Genomic DNA, 21235 nt, shown 5'->3' on the forward strand with positions numbered 1-21235 from the left:
TTTCTTTTATAGGGATGAATCTCTTTTTTTTTTTTTTTGCCCAGTGGTCTGTGGAGCCAGGATGTTGGTAGATCTGGTATCTATATACTTTTCCCCACACTTCGAAGCCAACGGTTCATCTTTGTCCCAGACAAAAACGGTAGGAAGGGGAGAAATGACGGCCACCTGTTCACCTTTTCTTTTTCTATCTATTTTATGCTAAATGTAAACATACCTAAAAATAGCAATTTTTTATCTTGTGCGGTAAGTCCTCTCTTTTTTTCAAATGGTTGCCATTTATAAAGAAATTGTTGCGCGTATGCTCTAATTCCAGATGACTGAGTGGACACGGTGTACCGCTTTTTGTCTCTGTTGTTTTTATTGTTGCCCGTTTGCCGTTAAATGGCTAAAAGATGATGAATCAGATTTATTCCTGGGAAATCTACGTACAGCTTTGTAAACTTGGTGAAAAAAAGGGAAAAGAACAGTTCTGTGTGTGTGTAAACCGGTTTAGTCATTAAAGCACACGGAGTTTTAATGCATCTGGGTTTTGGACTTGGAAGACTGTGCTCGAGCCAGCTTTGGAGGCATCATACTTGGACGGAGTTATTAGCTTTGGCTTAATCTGAGACATTTTAGGGCCAAACTTTTTTTTATGAGCTGACTTTTGATTCTGTTTAGATGGATCAGACGTTTCTAATGAAGGCGTAGAAGGATCAAACCAGCAGAGAAGTCCATTTTGCCTTTCGTTCCTGCCATTTTAAGAACATAAAAGGAACAGTGAAGTATGAGGTGGAGCCTGAGAAAATTAGCTTTTCTAAAACAACACATGTGTAAAACTGTTTAGTCCTTGCGAGATCTCCCATGGGTCATTACAGCTCACAACAGATCCAAACAGGACACTGGTTCTACACAATCAGAAAAACATCAGTTGTGTTTCAGGCCTCTCTCAGTGACAAAACCTGCATACTACTGCCCTGCTGCTTTTAACCAATCAGAGCAATGCTAGGGGAAACAATTAGATCATACAGTACGTCGACAGGAGGGCCTACTGCTGGGAAGTTAAAAAAAATGCATTTCTAAACATTAAATACTGTAAGCCTATACTGTAAGGGTTAATTATGGTTGATTTACATCATGCTGAGTGGTAATAAAACTGAGCATGTCCTGGTGACATCTTAGCATGTTGTAAGCATAGCTCTAATTGTATAGACTCTCAAAAACATACAAAAAGACGCAATCAAAGTTTTGTCACATTAAGACCACGAACATCAGAGTATTTTTTTGAGATTTTATGTGACAGACCAATACAAAACAGGGCAGAACAGTGAAATGAGTAGGGTGGCGTGCATCTTATACAGTTAACCCAGCAATTATTCCTACCCCTGGCACATTTAGGTTTAAAGTTGCTTTCTTTCAACAAAGATGTTTGTTTTTTTCAGGACATGAGTCATGCATCTCCCAAAAGACACAGAAAGAATTCAAAGGGAGTTCTAGTTTTGGAAAAAATATATAGTTTTAATTTCTATTAATACTTTAATAATTAAAAATTGTATAAGTAACAATAATTTTTTTGATAGAGGACAAATCTTTGTTGGTATTACATATATTAAACACTTCCTATAACTGCCAACCACCTTTGGGAGTCTCCTGGTTTGCTGATTTATCCTTGGTGATTGAGCTCCAAGTCTTTGAGGTTGGAAGGCATCCTCTCCATCACCCTAATCTTTGGGTCCCTTCACAGATTCAAGTCAGGACTCTCACAGGGCCACTCCAAAGCTGTAATATTACTTCCTACCAGAACAAATATGCTGGCTGTGTTTAAGGTTTAATTCAAATCTAAATCTTCAGTGGGTGTTATTCATTTTATTATTAAGCCCCATTTAATCTGATACCCCTAAACAGAGCGCAGCACAATTAGGCTATGAAGCAACATGCCAAGATTTGTACTTCACACATAGACCTTATCCATCCCTGATCTGAGAATGTAAAGAGTATGGGGCAGCAGCAAACATACCAATACATGGCCATCACCTTGGCAGACAAGGAAACTATATCAGAGAAGCAGCAAGGAGGCCTTTGGTAACTCTGGTTGGAGTTCCAGAGATCCACGGCTCAGGAAAATCTGAAGTCGCTCGATGAATCTGGGCTTTATGGAAGAGCTGGAAGTATAAAAGGTTTTGCTGAAACAGCAATGTGGCCGTGTAGGGGAACACGGCAAGTGTGGAAGAATGTGTTTGGGTCAAATGAAACTAAAATCGTACTTCTTAGCCTACATGCAAGATGTTCAGCCATCTCTATGATGAAGCATGGTAGTGGCTGCACCATGCTGTGGGAACTCCTTTTTCTTTTTTTAAACAGGGACAAAATCATGTATCACCTTCCTACCATGTCAAGAATATGCACTGCTATGCACTGGTCTCTTATAATATCACAACATAATACATTGTAATTTGAGGTGGCGTATTTAAAGGGGTCTGAAAACTTTTGCAAGCCACTGTGCATGCGAGTCACGTCATTTAGAGAGAAACTAGGGCTGGGCAACGATTAAAATATTTAATCGCGATTAATCGCCCTGATTAATCGCGATTAATCGCGATTAATCGCATTGTATTTACAAACTCCAAGAATGAATTCAAAAGTAGTGTAAAGAGCACTTTTATTTTAATGTTCTGCTGCCATATGAACAAAAGTGTTGTAACATTTGTAGCACTTATTTTATACTGGATATTTTCAACCCATCTATTGAATTTAGTGCACTAGTTGATCTTTTCTTCATAAGAGAACAAGCACTGCAGCCAAAATATGGCCTTTTTTGACCTGCTGTATATTAGCCAGTCCCTAAGCTTGATGTATCATGAAACTGTTGACCTTTTGGGTTTTGTGGTTTTTATTTTATTATTACAATTTAATAATAATAATAATAATAATAATAATAATAATAATGTTATGTTCAGTGTTTTTTCGCTAATCCACCTCTTATATATTTCAATCCTTATATAATTTTGTCTGTGTTGTGTGCACCTGCCTGTTGCTTTAATCCTATAAATTTCCCTGTCGTGGGATAAAAAAAGGATTAGCTAATGTTATCTTATCTTAAATAACACTTTTTAATATATGTACTGGGTTCTTTCAAGGTCTTAATTACATGTTATGTGTGGGCTCCAGTAACATCCATCCATCCATCCATCCATCCACTGATCTACCTGGATGTTCTGGAGGACTGAAACGCCTCAGTCAGAGACGTCAGTCTGTGGGTCTGTCGGGGCAATGAGAGAAGTTTCGTCTCCTCTCTCCGTTTCTGGGGCTCGACGTTTTCATGTTTTTTCACGTGCTTAGATAAATTTGTTGTGTTTCCACTTAAATGAACCGGCTTTTTACAAAACATACAGCTTGATTTCATTTACGGTATTAAAATAAAGCCGAACGGTGCTACTTCCTCTGTTCATGTTTTTTCGCTGCTGCGTTCTCTCTCAGCTGTTTGTGTATTAAGTTTGTGTGAGAGCTGAGTGCGCGGGCCAGGCTGAGCCTGCGTGCTGATTGGCTGGCGCCGCTGAGCCATGTACGAGAGGGGAGGGGGAGAGTGCTGCCGTGACAGCGCCCTGCAGTCAGCGCGCGTGCTGACTGACACTGACTGAAAGCATGATGTGAGCAACATGCGTTAATGCGCGATAAAATAAATATCGCCGTTAATAGTCTAATGAATTAACGCGAAATTAACGCGTTAACTTGCCCAGCCCTAAGAGAAACACAAATCCAGGACTAAAATCCATTCACACACACAGATTAAGAGTCTCGCTGGATGCACACTTCATCATAACCTTTTCAGCAGGGACGTGCAGAGACCGTTGGAGGGGCAGGTGCTCAAAGTTAAAAGAGGGCACATGGGGCACGGATTTAAAACACGATACAGAAACATACCTTGCTATACATCCGGCTGAAATGTACCAACCCATACTATAAAGAATGTAACATGGAATCAATGGCGTAGGTTTGATTTGAACTTTGATTTGAACTTTAACCCTAGGGACACTTCATTGCTCTGACATCATACGCAGTATGCATGCTCCTATTTCTTCATGCTTGACTTGAGCGTCAGGGCGCGTTTCTTCTGTCTAAAGAGAAAAGCAGTATTTCTTACTACATTTATACAAATTTTATAAGCACGACACACACTAGATGCTTTTTGTTAATCTGGTGGCCTAGTGGTTAGAGCATTGATCTTGGGTCCCAGAGGTTCTGAGTTCAACTCCCACAGACTACCATTCTGGGTCCCTGAGCAAGACACTTAACCCCGATTGCTCCCCTGGCGCCGCACAGTGGCAGCCCACTGCTCACCAAGGGAATGGGTAAAGATGCAGAAATGAATTTCTCCATTGTGAGATCAATAAAGTTCTATTATTATTATAAATTATAAAGCAGCGCCCGATCTGATGAACGATGAATTGAGACTTTTTTCCCACTTTGAAAAAGTTTGCATTTGAACTTACCAGCAACAGAGACCTATCAATTTTTACCATCTGCAACATTCCAAACACATTTCTTACATCATATATCTGAAGAGTAGATAACAGCTTCTCCTTACCTACATCTTCTCAGACAATTAAATTATTTCCCTAACAATAGTGAGTTGTCGATGTTTAAATGTGCAGTAAATCTTAATACATAAGGAGCATGGAGGACCCAATACTGTACTTTGAGTAAGATTGGTGACACCAAAACTGAATTGTTTCATGAGTGGTTGTCCATTTCATCACTCAAATGAGAACCACATACTATTGGTATATACTAATAAGACTAATAAAGAACAGCAGATAAAACTTTAAGATATGTTAAGGCCTATATTAAATTAATTTTACGACCATATCAACAGATTAAATACTTTTTACTTTTTTGGTGTACCAAATTACCCTCGTAATGAAGTAATATTTTATGGATTAAGTCCCTGATGATAAGAATGTCTAGCTCCGCCCCTGGTTTGCACTAATTTACTAATAGACAGTGTGGAAATCTTTGTACAATAAAAGCAATGTAAATAGTGTTCCTCGGTTGTATTTGTCGTAATTCTAATTCTAGAAGTAGAAATAGTGAAATAAATAGCACTATCATTTTGTGAAATCCTAATTACGCTATTATAAATAAGTAAAAGTCTAAACAAAATATAGCAGTTGTTTAGGCAGCATATAGTGTTGTTGTGTTGTATATCTTATAAAAGAAATATCACCTTCTATTTATACCTGAACTGCATCAGAGGGTCAACAAAAAAATTAAACAATAATAGCAACGAAATATTGGTAAAAGGGAAACCCTCACCTTTTCTTTTTCATGCAGCTGTGGCTAAGAATCAGAATTTTTAATAGTCTACAGTCTTTGCTTTTCCATCTTTCCAGCCGGCTTCAGAACTCCAGCCTGGCACAAAATATTTAGTTTTATAAAACAGATTAGGTTTCTGTTGATAAATGCATTATACTTCAGAATTAGATGCTATTTTGAGATGCTAACATTGGTTACTTACATTTCTCAAGTTCCATAAATCAAAACTCTCTCGCCTGCTTCTTTACAGAACTGCACTCAGCAGCTTTCACCTATTTTACTGCAGATAATTAGTTTCTTAACTGGGACTAGTTCCGTGGCCTAGTATTAATTGTGGTAACCACAGTATTCCTGTATGATAACTGTAAAACTGAAATCTCCGCTCCAAGCAAGCACGCACACGGACAGACTAGAAAACAGCCAATCAGAAAGAGGGAAGGCGGGATTTAAAGCAGTATAACCAATGACAGTGGAGTTAAACAGCACAGAGCACTGACTGTGTGAAAATATTTCACAGGTAATTCTACAGTCAGTGGATGTACTAACACTATTAACTACTAGGAAATTAGGTGCTGAAATATTTTACATGTTATTCATATTAAATATATATATATGTATATATAAGTATGTGTATATGTATATATGTATATATATGTATACACATATGTAAATATATGTTTTTGTACATTGTTATTTATATATTTAGAAATGTTAAACATATATATTTAAATGAATAAAATGCAAAATATTTCAGCACATAACTTTCTCAGTACTTGATATTTTTAGAACATAACATAAAAGTATATGGCATTTGACATTTTAAAAGTCTTAAGCCCCCCCTGAACATGAGAAAATCCGATGCTGTAGCGCACATATTCCCTAGTTACTGGGGGGAAATAGGGAGTACCAATATGGCGGCTGGTGGCTTCAAAGCGACTCGTTCAAACGGACGGTGATTAGCACTCCAGTGTATTATATAGCTCAGTGGGCAGGACAGATTGGCCAGCGTGAGGCAGCGGAGCTGGGAGCTGCGAGAGGAAAAGTAGGGCAGAGTGAGGGTACGTTATGTGGATCATGTAACCAGCCACGGTAGATCAAAATTATTATTCTTTTGGACATGCACCATGCACACACACACCAACAAACACGCACACATAAAAAAAAAAAAAAAAAAAAAAAAAAAAAAAAAAAAACCTGACAAAAGGGCACTTTGGGCACCAAGGGGCAAAGGGGCAGGTGCTCAAGCCCCCTCCGCCCCCCCCTCTGCACGTCCCTGCTTTTCAGTACATAAGCAGAGTTCATATGTGCCTCCTGGGAAGCCAAAGCGAAAACACATTCCACGAAGAGAATCTGGAAAATGGACACGCGGCTCGTAGCCCCTTAAATGCAGATCCACGATTCTTCACACCTCTGTTGAAAAGGATCTGACGGAATTTTAAAACCAAGATCGAATTTGACAAGGTTTAAAGCTCTCTTAGGAGCTGAAGGAGGCGTACGGGGTGCAGCAGCAGAGAGCGAGAGTGTGAAAGAAAAGTTTTTTTGGCGAGTAGACCCCTGCTTTCTCAAGTCTTAAAAATGCTCTCTAAAATCCCATTCGGCTCTCCAACTGAGCCTCTGCCTATACTTTATTTTCTCCCTTTTTTTCCTTCCCCTAGCTTCTGCTCTTTTTCTTCTTGTTCTTCCTCCTCCACTGGTTTTGGAGGCTGTCAAAGATGGCACACACACACACACACACACACACACACACACACCTCCTGGCTCTCCAGCAATTCTACCCCAGAGGAAGAAAAAAAAAAAGTTAAGGGGTTAAAGAGAAAAATGTGGCAAGAGAAGATGAGGGGAGGGCCAGCAGACATATTCTGCTGATTAAGTAAGTGTTTACTTCAGCCTTCATTACCTGAAAGGCACAGCAGAGCTTTGAGCTGCACAGCAACCTGAGCGCCTGCTTTGCACATATACAGTACCCAGCAAACGCATTCGTTCCTCTTTTCACATTTTACCACTTTACAAAGTCATTTCAAAGCAATTCATTAGGACTTTATATGAGAGATCAACCGAAAGTTGTGCATATTTGTGACGTGAAAGAAGAATCGTACATGCTTTTTAAAATACCTTTACATATATAATCCTGAAAAGTGAGGCACTAGTTTTTGTTCAATAACCAAAACTCTGTTACCCCAGAACCCCTTGTAGTCACCTAATTAGTAAACCCGTGTTTACTAATTACCGTGTGTAATTTAATCTTAGCATAAATAAAGGTGTTTTTATTACTTTTTTGCCTCAGAGGTTTGCAACAGTTTAGAGAAATGAGACCCAAATTTGAGCACCAAAGAAAAAAGATATAAAAACTAGTAAAACCAATGGTATGTGCCAAATCTCATAACATCTGAATGAAATATAGAAAAAAAAGCCAAAATGCCGCTCAGTTTTAATGAAAAAGCGGAAAGAAAACAATAACTTGTTAAAAGAAAGATATTTTTGGTTTGCCACTAGTCAGTGAGAGCAATTCTCCCCAGACCTGGTTCTCAGGTCGTGGTGTCCTGCGTGTTTTAGACATATTACTGTTCCAGCACACCGTAGTTAAACAAATTGGTCATTAATAGGCTGCAGCAGAGCTTGGCATGTTAAAATAATGCAGTCATTTGCATTAGCTTTGGTGGATGAGGAAAACATGCAGAAATTTAACCCTAAACTCACCATCCACAACGCAAAACGCAGTGGTGGCATCGCCATGCTGTGGGGATAATCGTCTTAAGCAGGAACGCGGAAGGTGGAGCTATATGTAATTTTCTTGTTCCCTTTCATTTTACACACACTACTGCATGTTGGTCCAACATATTATATCCCCACAGACTACAAATCATTTTATGATTATATAATGAAAAGTCATTAATGAGTTTCCGAGGCACTGCACAGAGCAAGGACCTGAACCAGAAGCAAATGAAAAACAAGTCAGGAGCAAATTCCGCTTAAACCGCTCCACACCCTTGGGTGTTATATTATAACACAATGACAAACACCTCGCCTGGCCAGGTGTCCTCCCTCGCTGTTGTGTGCTGTGTAATCCTCTGATCAGATCGCTGTGAGAAAAAAGGATAGAGAGCACAGGACCCGCTGCCAAAGTCCCCTCCTCCTCCTCCTCCTTGGCACCACATCCAGTTCCCCACCAGTGAGGAGACACCTACGGGAGTCCTGGGGAAGTATGTGCATATTTGTGTGAACGAGCTGGTTGCAGAACCTCGCTCTTTATCGTACAAAGATCCTGCAAGAATCGTTGGCAAAAACCACCACGCAGGCAACGTGTTGGGCAAAACATCACTCAAAGCACGCACCCCTGGGGTCTTCAATTAGACTCTAAATACCTCACCGAGCACCGAGGGATCTTAATTACGTCAGACTGCTGAGAAAGAGCGCGGACTGGCTCAAGCTGTGGCCTTACTGAGGATATGCTTGTTTAGAATAGATTCTGGCTCTGAAATCAGTGGGGCTTTCCTGTGCTGTTGGTCTCGAGCTACAGACAGAGGAAGCCCTCTCTGCGCATCAGAACTGGCTGCTTCTGCTTCTGCTGCTTCTGCTGCTGCTGCTGCCGCTTGTGAGCTGCGGATGTATTTATAGCTGGGGGGCGAGCGACTACTGCAGGATTAATCCTTGAAGCAGAGAGTGCCAAGAGAGGCAGAGGCAGAAAAGGTCCACGGATCAAGGGGGAAGAGTTAAATAATAGCTGAGGCGGTATACATTTGCTTCTCTTGGAAACAAAGTATCGGAGGGCTAAAAGATCGCAGTACAAAAACGTACAACACTCAGGGAAACCAATCAATCAGCGCACCGACTTACAAAATCAGCGACCTTCTCTTAAGTCAGCATGGAAACGCATTAACTGGAGGAGAAGAAGCATCAACACAAAGGATCACTGCAGCAAATACACGAATTTGGATTTTTGGCCCTATTAGGGCGCTGTATTCAATTATTTCTACTGTGTAACTCTATCTAACTGAAACTCAAAGCACACGTTGGCCCTCAGCCCGACCAGGAAAACAAAACTGACAGTCCACCTCATTAGGCAACAGGTTTGGTCTTCCTAAGGATAAGTGCTTTTGGCAAGGTAGGTGACTGTACCAGAAAACCAAATCCAAAACAGCCACGCATACACAAATTAGCATTACTGTCCTTCTCAAGCCATCCGTCGATTGTCTTTGGCTTATCCGAGATCAGGTTGCAAAGATATAAGGTCCAGCTGGGAAACACAGGCAACCCTCTCCCCAGAGGAACTCTCCAGCGAATCTGGGGGGGGCCCGCAAAGGGGTCCCAGACCAGAAGGGATAAAAAGTCCTTTCTGAAACGTCTGAGTCTGGCCTAGGGTACTCTCCCAGCGGGACATGTCCCAAAAGCTGACAAAGGGAGAGGTCCAGGATCCTGGTCAGTGACCCAAAACTACTCAGTTGAGTATATTTAATGCAGAGGAACAATGCCTCCACTTTAGGCTCCCATTGGATGATTAAATACCACACATATATTTAAGGCTCAATCCAACCACTCTAAAGTGTATGCTCATTTCACCTGCTTGTATCTGACTTCTCGTTCTTTTGGTCATCTTCTGAACACAGGAGAGAATCAAAATATGTGTTTATCTACTACCAAAACGTCCATATTTACTTTAAGTCGACTCTATGGTTCCAGTACTATCCAATCGTGTTTTCAGATTTAAAACAAATAGGCTACAATGCACTGCAATCCAAACTGTACTACAACCAAAGTCCAATGGTAAAAAGTTGTCTCTCTAAAGTACAGCCAGTCTTTGCTTGTGCTGCAGTCACTCATCTTGAACAAGCACAGGGCGACAGTGGAGAGGATGAACTATCTGTTGGCAGGAAAAGACTTCCAAGCAGCCGGGCTCAGTATCTGTTGAAACTTGGCTGGGTGTTTGGAGGACAGGAGAGGGATCAGGTTTGGTGTAATAATTTCAATTCACCTCAACCTGATGCAGTCAAGAGAATTTGAGTTGTCAGCTCAACGATGTATTACATGATCAGTTAGGTTTACAATCATCTATGTCTTTATCGAACAGTGTTTGGACGTAAACTACTGACCTTCAGACAGCATTACCTTTAGCTGCCGTACAGACTGTAAAGATTCCTCCATATGACATGTTTAAGTAGAACCCAGTTTCAAACCTCTAACTTGATTTGCAGTTAAAAACTCTAATTCCTAGCTAATGCTACCCAAAACTCAAGTCAGAGACAATCGATATTTTTAGTGAGCAATTCTTTTCTTTTTTATAAGACTACATTGTGCTGTCCACACACAGGGCTCTCTGTGTGGAGTCTCCACCAACAATCTAAATGTTTGAGAATCCCAGACTCGGATATAATAGTATCATAGATTGGCCCGACTCCCCGCGGAGGCCACTGGGCTCTCATGTAAGACCTTTAAAGATTTGACATTTACAGACATGGAAATCAGCTGTGATCACTGCCAGGCCACGCCAAATCACAAAGGAGAAAAAAAAAACCGATAGGAGGGCAAGGGAAGGAAATGAAGTCTGGGAGTGGGAGTATCCAACGCGGACGTCAGCGTTGTGGACGACGTTCCTGGAGGAATTTGAGGAGGAAGACAGCTTGACTGCGTCTCAATTAAAGCGGTGACAAATGAGTAAAGACGAGTGCGGGGAGACGGGATGTAAAAGCAGCAGACGAGGCCGAGGGGATCGGACGGATTGGTGAAGTGACAGATGTATGGGCAGTTCATGGGAGGCGTGGGAGGGAGGCAGAAAGGAAAGGGATGAAGTAATCGGAGTGACAGCAGAGCAGCTATCTGAAACCTTCTGCACAAAAAGAAAAAGAAAAATCGTTGATTGAGGTAACAGCTCTGACACACAAAATAACTCCAGTAAAGGCTCCTGGTACGATCCAACATCAGCATCAGACCTTACACTGACATCAGGAATGTATCTCCATGAGGTCCATCCAGAGGGCATGGTTCTGTTTTACAGGAGGACGTATTTTCACTGGTTCTACTCCAAAATTTAAACCTTGAAAATATTGCACAGTTAATCAAATATACATGGTTTTTGTCTCAAACATGTCAGCTGATGAATATTTTAGATTGGGCTATTTACACGACTTCAAGCACAGGGACAGAGTTTGTTCCAGAAGCACACTGTCAGGGAAGACTGCGTTGATCTGAAATAATTTGGTGTTGAAAGGTTATGTCATTTTAGCAGCCTTGGGTTCCTGTTATTCTTTAAATAAAAGCCATTAGATAATGTTGCATACTGCTGTTTTTGTGTAAACATTCTGCTAATTTTATTCAAGGCTGTGTGACTTTGTCTAGTTCGCACCTCTGCCAAAAAAATAAAACGTTGACGGAATATAGCAGAACATACACAGAGCAACTGCTTTTACACTTAGTGATGCCAAACCCGTCGATGGTGCTGATGGCAAATAAAAACTGCTATAAAAAGGTTTCAAACATCTTATGTCTTCAACTTTGTTTCACAAGAATATCAGAGTCTTAATTTACTGAGCTGTTTTTTTTTTTTTTTTTTGGTGACCTCTCTCATTCTCTCACCTACACATGTGGAATATAATTGCCTCCCGGCAGTAACACACTGTTACTGGCAAGTCTTGGTGAATTACACTATCAAAGGGTATTTTTGTTACTGGATGTCACAGCTTTTTTTTTTAAAAGGTTTTACATGCAAACAAAGCCTCAGAGTTGGCAGAGTGTAGGTTCTTAGGTCAGCTGTCCCCCTTTGCTCTTCTTGGCAGTCTGTATTCAGATATATCACTTTTGCAGCTCAAAGCATATCTGAGGATCAACGTCAACACTTTTACACTCATTATGTAGCTATCAGCCGGGTAAATATATATACCAGTGAAGGTACTGGCACAGATTTCACCAGTCTAGCCAGTGACTATATGGTTTATTGTGTATACAGCACCGCAAAAAAATGCACCAAATGTTTAGGTAAAAATGATCTGGTTTGGATAATATGGGTATCTGCAGATATTTAAATATACACATGTGGATTAGATCCCAGAGATCCTGGATTGTTGCATCTCAACTGGAAACTAGGAAGAAGAAAAAATAATAATCTCAAGTGGCTCCATTCGTGTTCTCTGCTGCTTGCAGGTCTGTACACTTATGAATCAATAATACACCTCAGCAGCAGGAGCAATTCAATAAGCCTCTGTGTCTTCGATGGCTGCTATTAACCCCGAGAAAAAGCTCAATAAACAACCGGGGCAGGTATCAGTGATCTAATTATAACGGCCCCACACTGTAGGCCCTGTCACAGGAAGTCAGGGGGTTTTCTTCCCTGACACTCTTTAAGAGTAATCAGCTGAAGGCTCTAAGGAACAGTAGCACTGACTGGAGAAACATAATGCCGGAGATCATGCACCAGAGGGCCAAGGCTTTCATATGTATGAACATATTAGACCCGAGCCGGTTTCTGCATCAGTGTTGGTTCAGGAACATTGGGAACATTGGGGCCCCAAAGCTTTGGGGCACTAACCTGACAACAGCCAGCTGTATGTCTCGCTCCGCCTAGCTCCACTCACATACATCTGGGACACGGCTCATTGAAAATGATTTCCCCAACCAAATTTTTGGTCTGGCCAATCAGGACGCAGGGCGGGTGTTTCATGGATGTGACGTAGTGGAGAAGCCACCGTGAGATTCCAACAACAATGGCGGCTCGCATCGAGGAAGCCAGCGTTAGCATTGATGCTGCTATTTCTTCCGTGTTGTCCAATCTACCTAATATTGTTTTATTAAAAGAACATCAGAGAACGGCTCTGAAGGCTTTTGTTGGTGGAAACCATGTTTTCGCCCTTCTCCCGACCGGATTTGGCAGGTTTTGTTTTCCGGGGCGCGTACGCGGACGCGCCCCGGAGCGGTTAGCGGTTAGCGCTAACCATATTGGGAGGCTTTTAGTCCTCAGCGCGGTCGGCGCGGGATCGACTCCGACCCGCGGCGCTTTGCCGCCTGTCTTCCCCCCTCTTCCTGTCAGCTCACTGTCAATAAAAGGTGTGCCACTACAGTGTTTCCCGCAGGAATTTGCTTATGCGAGGCGAACCGACTCGCGGGGGGGGGGGGGGGGGGGGATGACTTTTTCTCCGCGGACCGGCTCGCGGAGCGGGAGCGGGGGGGGGGGGGGGTTGGACGACACGTTTTCCGCGGCCGCCTCGCCAAGATAGCGCTGCGGGAAACCCTGCACTAGAGCCGCAAACACATAAAAAAAACAAAAAAAAAAAGGTTTTTTTTTCCGGCATCGGTCTCATCAGCGTCACGGGTTAGCTTCGGTGTGAGTGGTTGAAATAGCACGTCGATAAAGATGACAGACAAGTGGCTTATCCAATCATATGCAAGGAGTTTTGATAAGGCCAGCCTTCAGTAAAGGCAATTCCTATGGCCGTGTCCCAGATGTATGTGAGTGGAGCTAGGCGGAGCGAGACATACATCTGGCTGTTGTCAGGTCATTGGGGCACATGGTCAGTAAGGTACAAAACAACCACATCTGCAAAAAAGTATGAAAAGATAAAGCCCATCAGAGCACTTTCAGAAAGGTGGGATTTGAAGGGAACCTTTTTAAATAACAACAACCAAGAAAATCATTTGGTAGAAGCAGTAATTTCATGTGAACAAGAGATGAAAACCATGAAATACACATGTAGCCGGAAAAAAAATCAAGCTGTTGTAATCAGAATGCCTGAAGAAAAAAAAAACGTGTGTCCCAAAACCGGCTCTAGCCCAGCATCCTCTTACACCCGGCTCTGCATAAGAGCGAGACTGCAGCTCCAACAAACACATCTAGTTCACTCTAACTGCTATTTCATGAGAAGCAAACACGCACACACATTAAAGACCGTGAGATGGCGGTTCCATCACCTCCGAGGTCAGCAAGCCAAGCAGAAGTGCCTTACCTGCCACGGGTGCGCATGAGCAGATTTTGATCTGTTGTTCTAAATTTTAAAAAAGGATATGGGTTGCAGACCATTTTGAGACACCAGCTCCGGGGACGCGTGGTTTGTTTCAGGTAGAAGAAGACCACGGGGGCCAGCGTGGGGTAGGGCAGACTCTCCCCTCCGCCGTGCGTGGAGCCCTCGTCCCCAGCCGCAGAGATCCCATCAGGCGCCGGGGACACCGGCTCCATCACCAGCTCGCTAACGCACTCCCCGCCTCCCGTTCCCAGCCCGGACAGGTCGTTGAGCCGGATGAAAGTCCTCGGCAGAGAGGAGCGACCCTCTGAGCCCCTGGAGTCGGGGAGCGCGGAGAGATTTCCCCCATCCTCGGCCATCACTCAGCTCCTGCCAGTGATCAGATTGGGTACAATCAAATGCTAATATGCTGCCGCAGCTTCACAAAATAAATAATGATGATTCTGTTTTATGTTTAGACATGCTGACTAAATTACATACTTTGTATCTTTTGGATAGAAGACAGGAATTACATAAAATTCTAATAAATTAATGTCTTACTCAAAAGGAAGGACCAAAAGGATAACTTTAAATAAATATATAATAATAAATAATTTTAACTTAAATTAATCTAATTTAAGAAGCTGCCCTAGTTAGACTATAGCTCTTGTTTTTTCATTATTTCCAAATCCAGGAGAGAGCAGTAAGACAAATGAGTTTATAGGTTATACTATAAAGGAATATATTATGTTTAAAAAGTTTAGAATTATTGTAAGACATCTTTTTCAAAGGTTACTTTGATAGGTGAAAGATTTTAACTTTGTACTCAACTTTAGCTGGTTTAGCGACAGCACTAATGCTAATGCTGGTGTCAAACTTGCTAGCTAGTTCTGCTCGATAACAACCTGGCAACCGTTATGAATGAACTTAGCTGTGGTTTTCAGAAGCACCCAACATCAAGTCACAATCGTCTTGCATTGCAAATTTCGCAAGCAACTTCTTGGATGCAACATTTGATAGGCTATCGGCTTTATTTCAAGTTTGATGTCTGCACACCCCAACAATACATTTGGACAGCTGGATGGACTTTCAGCACCATAGCCATACAAATTCATCTGGAATAAGTAAAAAGCATATTTAAAGGTATACTATGCGACCGGGGTTGATTTTCCAGCGAGGCTCCCCCCAGAGGGCGAAAGTTAAAGTGCACTGTCACAAAGATGCTCAGCTGTTCTGGTTTCTCCGTCAAGCCAGGCGCGGTTGTTTTGAGATTAGCAGACAGGCAAACGCAACGAAAAGTCAAAAAAACGGTAGTACAAACAGTGACTAACACAATGAAAGTATGAACATCAGGGTTTCCGCAGCGCTATCTTGGCGAGGCAGCCGCCTCGCCAAACTCACGCTACCGCCTCACCAACATTCAAAAAAAATAAATAATAATAATAATAATAATAAATAAAAAAAACCTTGATATGCTTGCATGTTTATTTGACCTTAACACGCAGTTCTTTGTTGTTGCTTTCACGCGTGCATATAGTGAATGGCAGGGCAAAAACACATGGAATTCTCGCCGTAAAGCAAGACCGACTCTCGCGGTCTTGCACGAGACTTCTGAGCCTGTGGGTGCGGGCCGAGGGCTCTTGCAATTGCAAGTGCGGTATTTCCCCCACAGACCACCAGGGCGGCGGAGAAAACCTTTGTTCGACCTGAAATTACTAATTTAATCATCCAAAACGGTATGGAACACATTAATTAACAGAAAAATGTTGCATAGTATGCCTTTAAAGGAGCTGCAGTGGGTTCATTTTGAAAACTCTACACAAGTACACTCTAAAAATGGATTTTGGAAGGTAGTAAATATTAGCCAATATAGTTATTTCAATTTCAGTTAGGTAAACTAGATTTTAAATGTAACATTGAAAAATGATTTATGTTCTAACAAAGTTAGAGTAACGTATTGTTAAGTAATAATTGGACATAAATTTTCATTTTTTACATACAGTGTCCAAGATACCCCGCAAAATATTTTTTATGGGATTTTTTGGGAGGGTATAATTAGTTAACATCCATCCATCGTCTTCCCCTTATCTGACAGGGGGTTGAGGGGCAACAGGTCTAGGGGGGAAACCCAGAATCCCTCTACTCCTACAACATCCTTCAGCTCATTCTGGGGGATCCCAAGGCTACAGTCAAAGTTCCACGCAAGCTGAGCTAAATGGACATCTCAGCAGTAGCTCTCACTCAAAATGTTTACATTCCGCCCGTTTAGAAAAGATTCCCAAACTTTGAAACTATTTCAGCAAAATCATATGCCTTGATCGCAACCTATTCTTACTATTTGTTTCTTTTTAGCATCCAGAACAAACAAGATGATCAAATTCACCTTAACAGTCACCAAGAATTTTCCAAATTTAATACCTACTCAAACTGAAGCACGGATATTTTAAAAACCCTTTATTTTTTTACGTTTTTGGTGATTTTATAAATTATTTTAAAAGTGGAGATAGTACACATGGAGTGCATATCCAGAGATTAATACGCACAATCTCCGTCTACATTAACCCGGAGGCCCAGAAACCACAACCACCCAGTTGTTTTTGTGGGTTTTCTTCCACATCTGTCTCACTTATTCCTCACGCTGTTTCCGTTAAACCTGAAATGTGTACCAGAGAAGATAATAGACTGTAAAGAAACAGTTAACCGCATGATTGGAGGCATGAGTTACTTTTATTTGTCTGACTCTTTTCAATAAATAGGCTACAGCGCCTAGCGCTGCTTTAGCCCCGCTAAGGTTCTTCTTTTACGTCAGTGCTATCGATGTCGCCACCTGCTGGCACAGAGTAGTTATTGCAGGAACGTGCAGAAACAGATTGCTTTCAAAAACAGTAAAACTACTTGTTAACGAATTACATGAAAGTACTGTAGAAAAGGCATGGGTGTAGGAAGTACATTTTAAAAAGTTAGTGAAATTTGACCAACTTATTGCAACTTTTAGCTATTAAATTTGTGTTTCCCTTATAAATCATATCCAATTCCATCCAATGTGTAATTTTGTTGTTTAAGCCTAACAGTGTGTTTATCAGTGTATACAGGCAGACAAATAACCCCAAAAATAGTTGACGGAACATATCAAACGACACAAACGTTATTTGTTAAGAAATATGATACCCCAATGCCTAAAAAATAAGATGCAGGCAAATCATTGCATTTATTTATTTTGTTAAATTCCAACAGTTTGCTTTGTATCAATGTATAGATAGCAATACAATAAATAGTTTACAAACAATAAAAATCAGAACGGATGAGAGTGATTTGTTGAGTCGTATAAATTTGTCAGTTTGAATAGAATCTCGTTTCTTACTGAGCCCCTGATCAGACAGCGCTGCATTCCTTTTCAGCAGAAACAATGCACCGATTGCCCGCAGTCCTTATCCGCTTACTTCAGCAGCATCATACTAATAAAAACTACCATCCTGAAATGATTTTATTTATTCTCATTGTCGTAAAGGAATGCAGCTCGATTCGTTTTTTTTTGTTACCTGTAATGGACTCTGTAGATGTGCCAAAAGCGCGCTCAGTCATCACATGATCAGTTTCTGTAAAGTCCGTACCAGCCTGGGGGAGAAAAAAAACTCCATGTGCAAGATGAGAGGAAGGGCTTTTGACGAAGGAGAGGGGAGCAGCGTGTTGGAGGAAAAAATAGTGGAGACCCTCTCCCTTCTTGTGGGTTTGGTGCGTCAAGCGGAGCCTATATAGTTTCCAGGTGGTGCGCTGCGCTGATGCAGATGCGGTGCGCTCAGGCCCCGGTCCCCCTCGGCGCTCCCGAGAGAAGCCTCTCCAGGGGCCCTCACTGACACCTTATGATCATCTCATGTGGAGAGAAACATTAAGCCTTTGTTAGAAGAATGACGCTGCGCACAAACTTCCTTCTTCTTTGATCAAACCCTTGGAAAGGAGAGGGGAAAAAAAATAAACAATGCCCAGCCTATTCCCCCGCTGGTTTTCCTCATTCAGGAAGAGAATCCAACACTTTTAATCGCATCCAATACCGTTTCCAGCGCACCGATTCGTTATCAGTTGTATGTTCTTAAAGATCCATGGAGATGCTGCAGCGCATCCTCGTCGTTGCGCACTGAAAGCCTCGAACACCCCGTCCCCTCCTCCTCTGTTGTTGCGCACATGAAAGACCGGGCGCTCCTACTGTCGCTCTGCTCTGCTCCAGACTGCGCCGCTCGGTTCCGTCCATCCGCGAAGCTCTCACAGCTGGATGGTGGTGGGGGGGAAGAGAGAGAGAGCGCGCGTGGGGAAGGGGGGGGGGGGCGGTGGTGTGTGTGGGTGTTCTCCAAAACTTCTCGATCCCCGCCTCCGCCCGGCGCGCTGCCAGCTCTGCGCCAATTGAATCGCAGGAACGCGCTGAGCTCCCTCCTCTCCGGCTGGGCTAGTTGTCAGTTCAAGTTGGAGACGGGGATGGGGGGGGAAACAGCTGGAATCTTAATGTCAGCCGACAGCCAATGAGAGGCAAGGGAGAGACGGCATCTGAGAAGACTGCAGCGTGATTGGCGCAGAGCTTTATTAAGGGAAAGTTTGAGGAGGGAAAAAGTTGCAGCACGTGGAACATGAGACCTTCAGACTGTCTGAGTGTGAAAAGGTAAGAACAACTTGTCGATATTTCTCCGTGAACAAACTCAAAATTAGGTACCACGGAAATCAACAAAGCCAAGTTCATTAATTTGTTTTAAAATAATTGAGACCCCTTGACATTTTCAAAAATGTGTCAGAAAATTGTTATACATGTTTACTGCTGATTTATATAATAAGCAAACCCAAAGTTGTGCAAAATTGCTTTATACACACACATCATCAGCTTCTATGCACCACGATGCTGCCGCCACAATAGCTCATCCCGGGGACGGTGTGTTTAGGGTGAGGTGATTTGTTAGCTTTCTGTCTGTGTGTGTTTAGCACACAGGCCAGAATGTTCAGTTTTGGTCTCATTTGACCACATTCTTCCACATATTAGTGGAAGTTGTCTATTCAGACTCTCCCACCTCAGCTGTGGAAATTTGTAGCATCTCCAGAATTGCCTTAGACCCCTTGGCTCTTTCTTGGAGTTATGCTTTTCTTTCCTGACCTGCCAGGTTAATGTGGACGGCCATCTCCTGTTAGGTGTGCAGTTATGCCATGCTCCGCTTTTTGAGATGATGGATTGAGCAGTGTTTGAGAGTTTGAGACATTGTTTTATAATCCAATCTTGCTTTAAACTTTCCCTCAACTAAGCTATTGACAAATTATTTGGTCCTCGTGACTCTGTTTGCTCTCAAAATAAATTACATACAGGTAGACTCCATTTACAAGTTAGGTGACCTTTAAAGTAATTGGTTGCATTGGGTTTTCTTTAGGGGTACAGTAGCAAGGGGGGGGGGGGAGGCACATATGCATGCCTCATTTTTGTTTTAATTTTTAGTTATAAAGTATTTGTAAACCTGTGTCTGGGTTGGCACATGTCAAAAATCCCAATAAAGTACGCTGAAGTTTGGGTTTGTAATGTGACACAATTTGAAAACATCTTGAACATTTTTGGGAGATGCTGTAACTGGCGGTCATTGTGCAAAAACTCTTAAACAGTTAGCATTTAAGGCCCCAGTGTCCCCTGCCGAGCAATAAACAGGAAGTCACTCGTCTAGTGAAGTCCCTCAGATATAAAGTGCTCAATGCCATAAGATATATTCAGATTCAGTGTGGAGAAACAACAAGAAGCTTGTTCCAACAGTAATGAGACTCCTTTGTTCGCTTGTGTTGCCACATGTGGGGATCATGTGCCCTACAGGAAAAGCTCTGGCGCTCAATGCACGCTAGTGGCCACTAGAGGAAGTTGTTTCCTCGGGCTGTTTGTATCTCTCTCTCTCATACACACACCGTCGGATCCACAGCTGGTTTGCAAACTAAAACAGCCTGAGGCAGAGCAGGTACTGAAAAAAAAGCAGCTCTCTATCTACTTTTTTATGTGATACGGGGATTTATTAACACTGCTGCATAGGCTCCACCACACACACACACACACACACACATCTAATCAGTCATTTAGAAAATTGTTCACTACGCAGCAGTAGTTTACTTTCTTTTTATTAGAGTGTATGATCATTGATCAGGGAGCGCGGGCAGGAGCAAATCAATGGCCAGGACCAATTTCTTTTTCATGGCCGCTACAGTGGCAGATATGAATCATCTGGGCTGTTTACACTGGGCTCGCAGTAAAAAGCCTGCAGAGTGAAATTCAACCACATGCGCTGAGAAGAACACAGGCACATGCGAGGGCAGGTGCGGGAAGATTCAGAGGAGCTTCTCTGCTAACCTTTACTGAACCCTGCTTGGCTTAATTTGTTTATTAGGAGCAGTGAAGAAAGGCATTGATTTAGGGTTTAGTGGGCCGGATGCTTGGTAGGTTAAGGTCTGATACATCATGAATTAATGATGAGCAATAATGATGTTTTTTTATTATTCATTAAATAGAATCAAGCCAACAATTCCGTACTTTCAACACTTCTTAAGGGAGGCTGTTATAAGTAGGAAATCCTTTCATGCTGGCCACTTTGAGTAAGGACTCTGATGACATATCTCAACCCTTTGGGGTGATTTTTTTTATTTCCAGTTTATGCAGCTCCAGAAGACTGTTTGGACACAGGTTGTCCACCACTTCGGGACCTAGATGGTTGGGAAAGCTGTATGGACAGGCCAAGTTGGTGCTGAATTGGCTCTTTCTTGTGCAGCAAAACCACTGTCAAGATGAAACTTAGTAAAATTATTAATATGTCAGCGTCTGGGACTGTGCTGCTTGTTGCATTCTATAAAGTGGCCACAGGAGAGCGGAGCTGAGGCTAGCTGAGCCGCGCTGGGCTCCACTTACCTGTTTCTCCTCATCAGCTGCAGTATTTAGCCCTAAGGAGCTGGCTGCCTATCCTTTGACACCTGAGTGCTCTCTTTTGTGGTACCTTAAGCCGTTCTGAATGGTTTGTTCCTGGCTC

General features: G+C 42.3%; 1 protein-coding gene across 12 annotated transcripts in view; it reads right to left on the reverse strand.

The window, feature by feature from the left end:
• Positions 1-18444, reverse strand: part of cacna1g (calcium channel, voltage-dependent, T type, alpha 1G subunit) — a 333543-nt gene extending 315099 nt beyond the window's left edge. For 9 of the 12 annotated variants that reach the window (XM_036142517.1, XM_036142513.1, XM_036142509.1 and 6 more), the window contains exons 1-2: positions 17753-18434; positions 14280-14603 (exon numbers count right to left, since the gene is read on the reverse strand). In XM_036142517.1, coding sequence (XP_035998410.1) covers positions 14280-14593 — 314 coding nt within the window. In that variant the 5' untranslated portion in view covers positions 14594-14603; positions 17753-18434. Of the gene's footprint in view, positions 1-14279; positions 14604-17752 lie in introns of all 12 variants that reach the window. The other 3 variants (XM_036142515.1, XM_036142514.1, XM_036142516.1) reach the window with 2 other exon arrangements.
• Between the last annotated feature and the right edge of the window lie 2791 nt (positions 18445-21235).

The sequence above is a fragment of the Fundulus heteroclitus genome, chromosome 10 (assembly GCF_011125445.2).
Source record: "Fundulus heteroclitus isolate FHET01 chromosome 10, MU-UCD_Fhet_4.1, whole genome shotgun sequence".
NCBI classification, from domain to species: Eukaryota; Metazoa; Chordata; class Actinopteri; order Cyprinodontiformes; family Fundulidae; genus Fundulus; species Fundulus heteroclitus.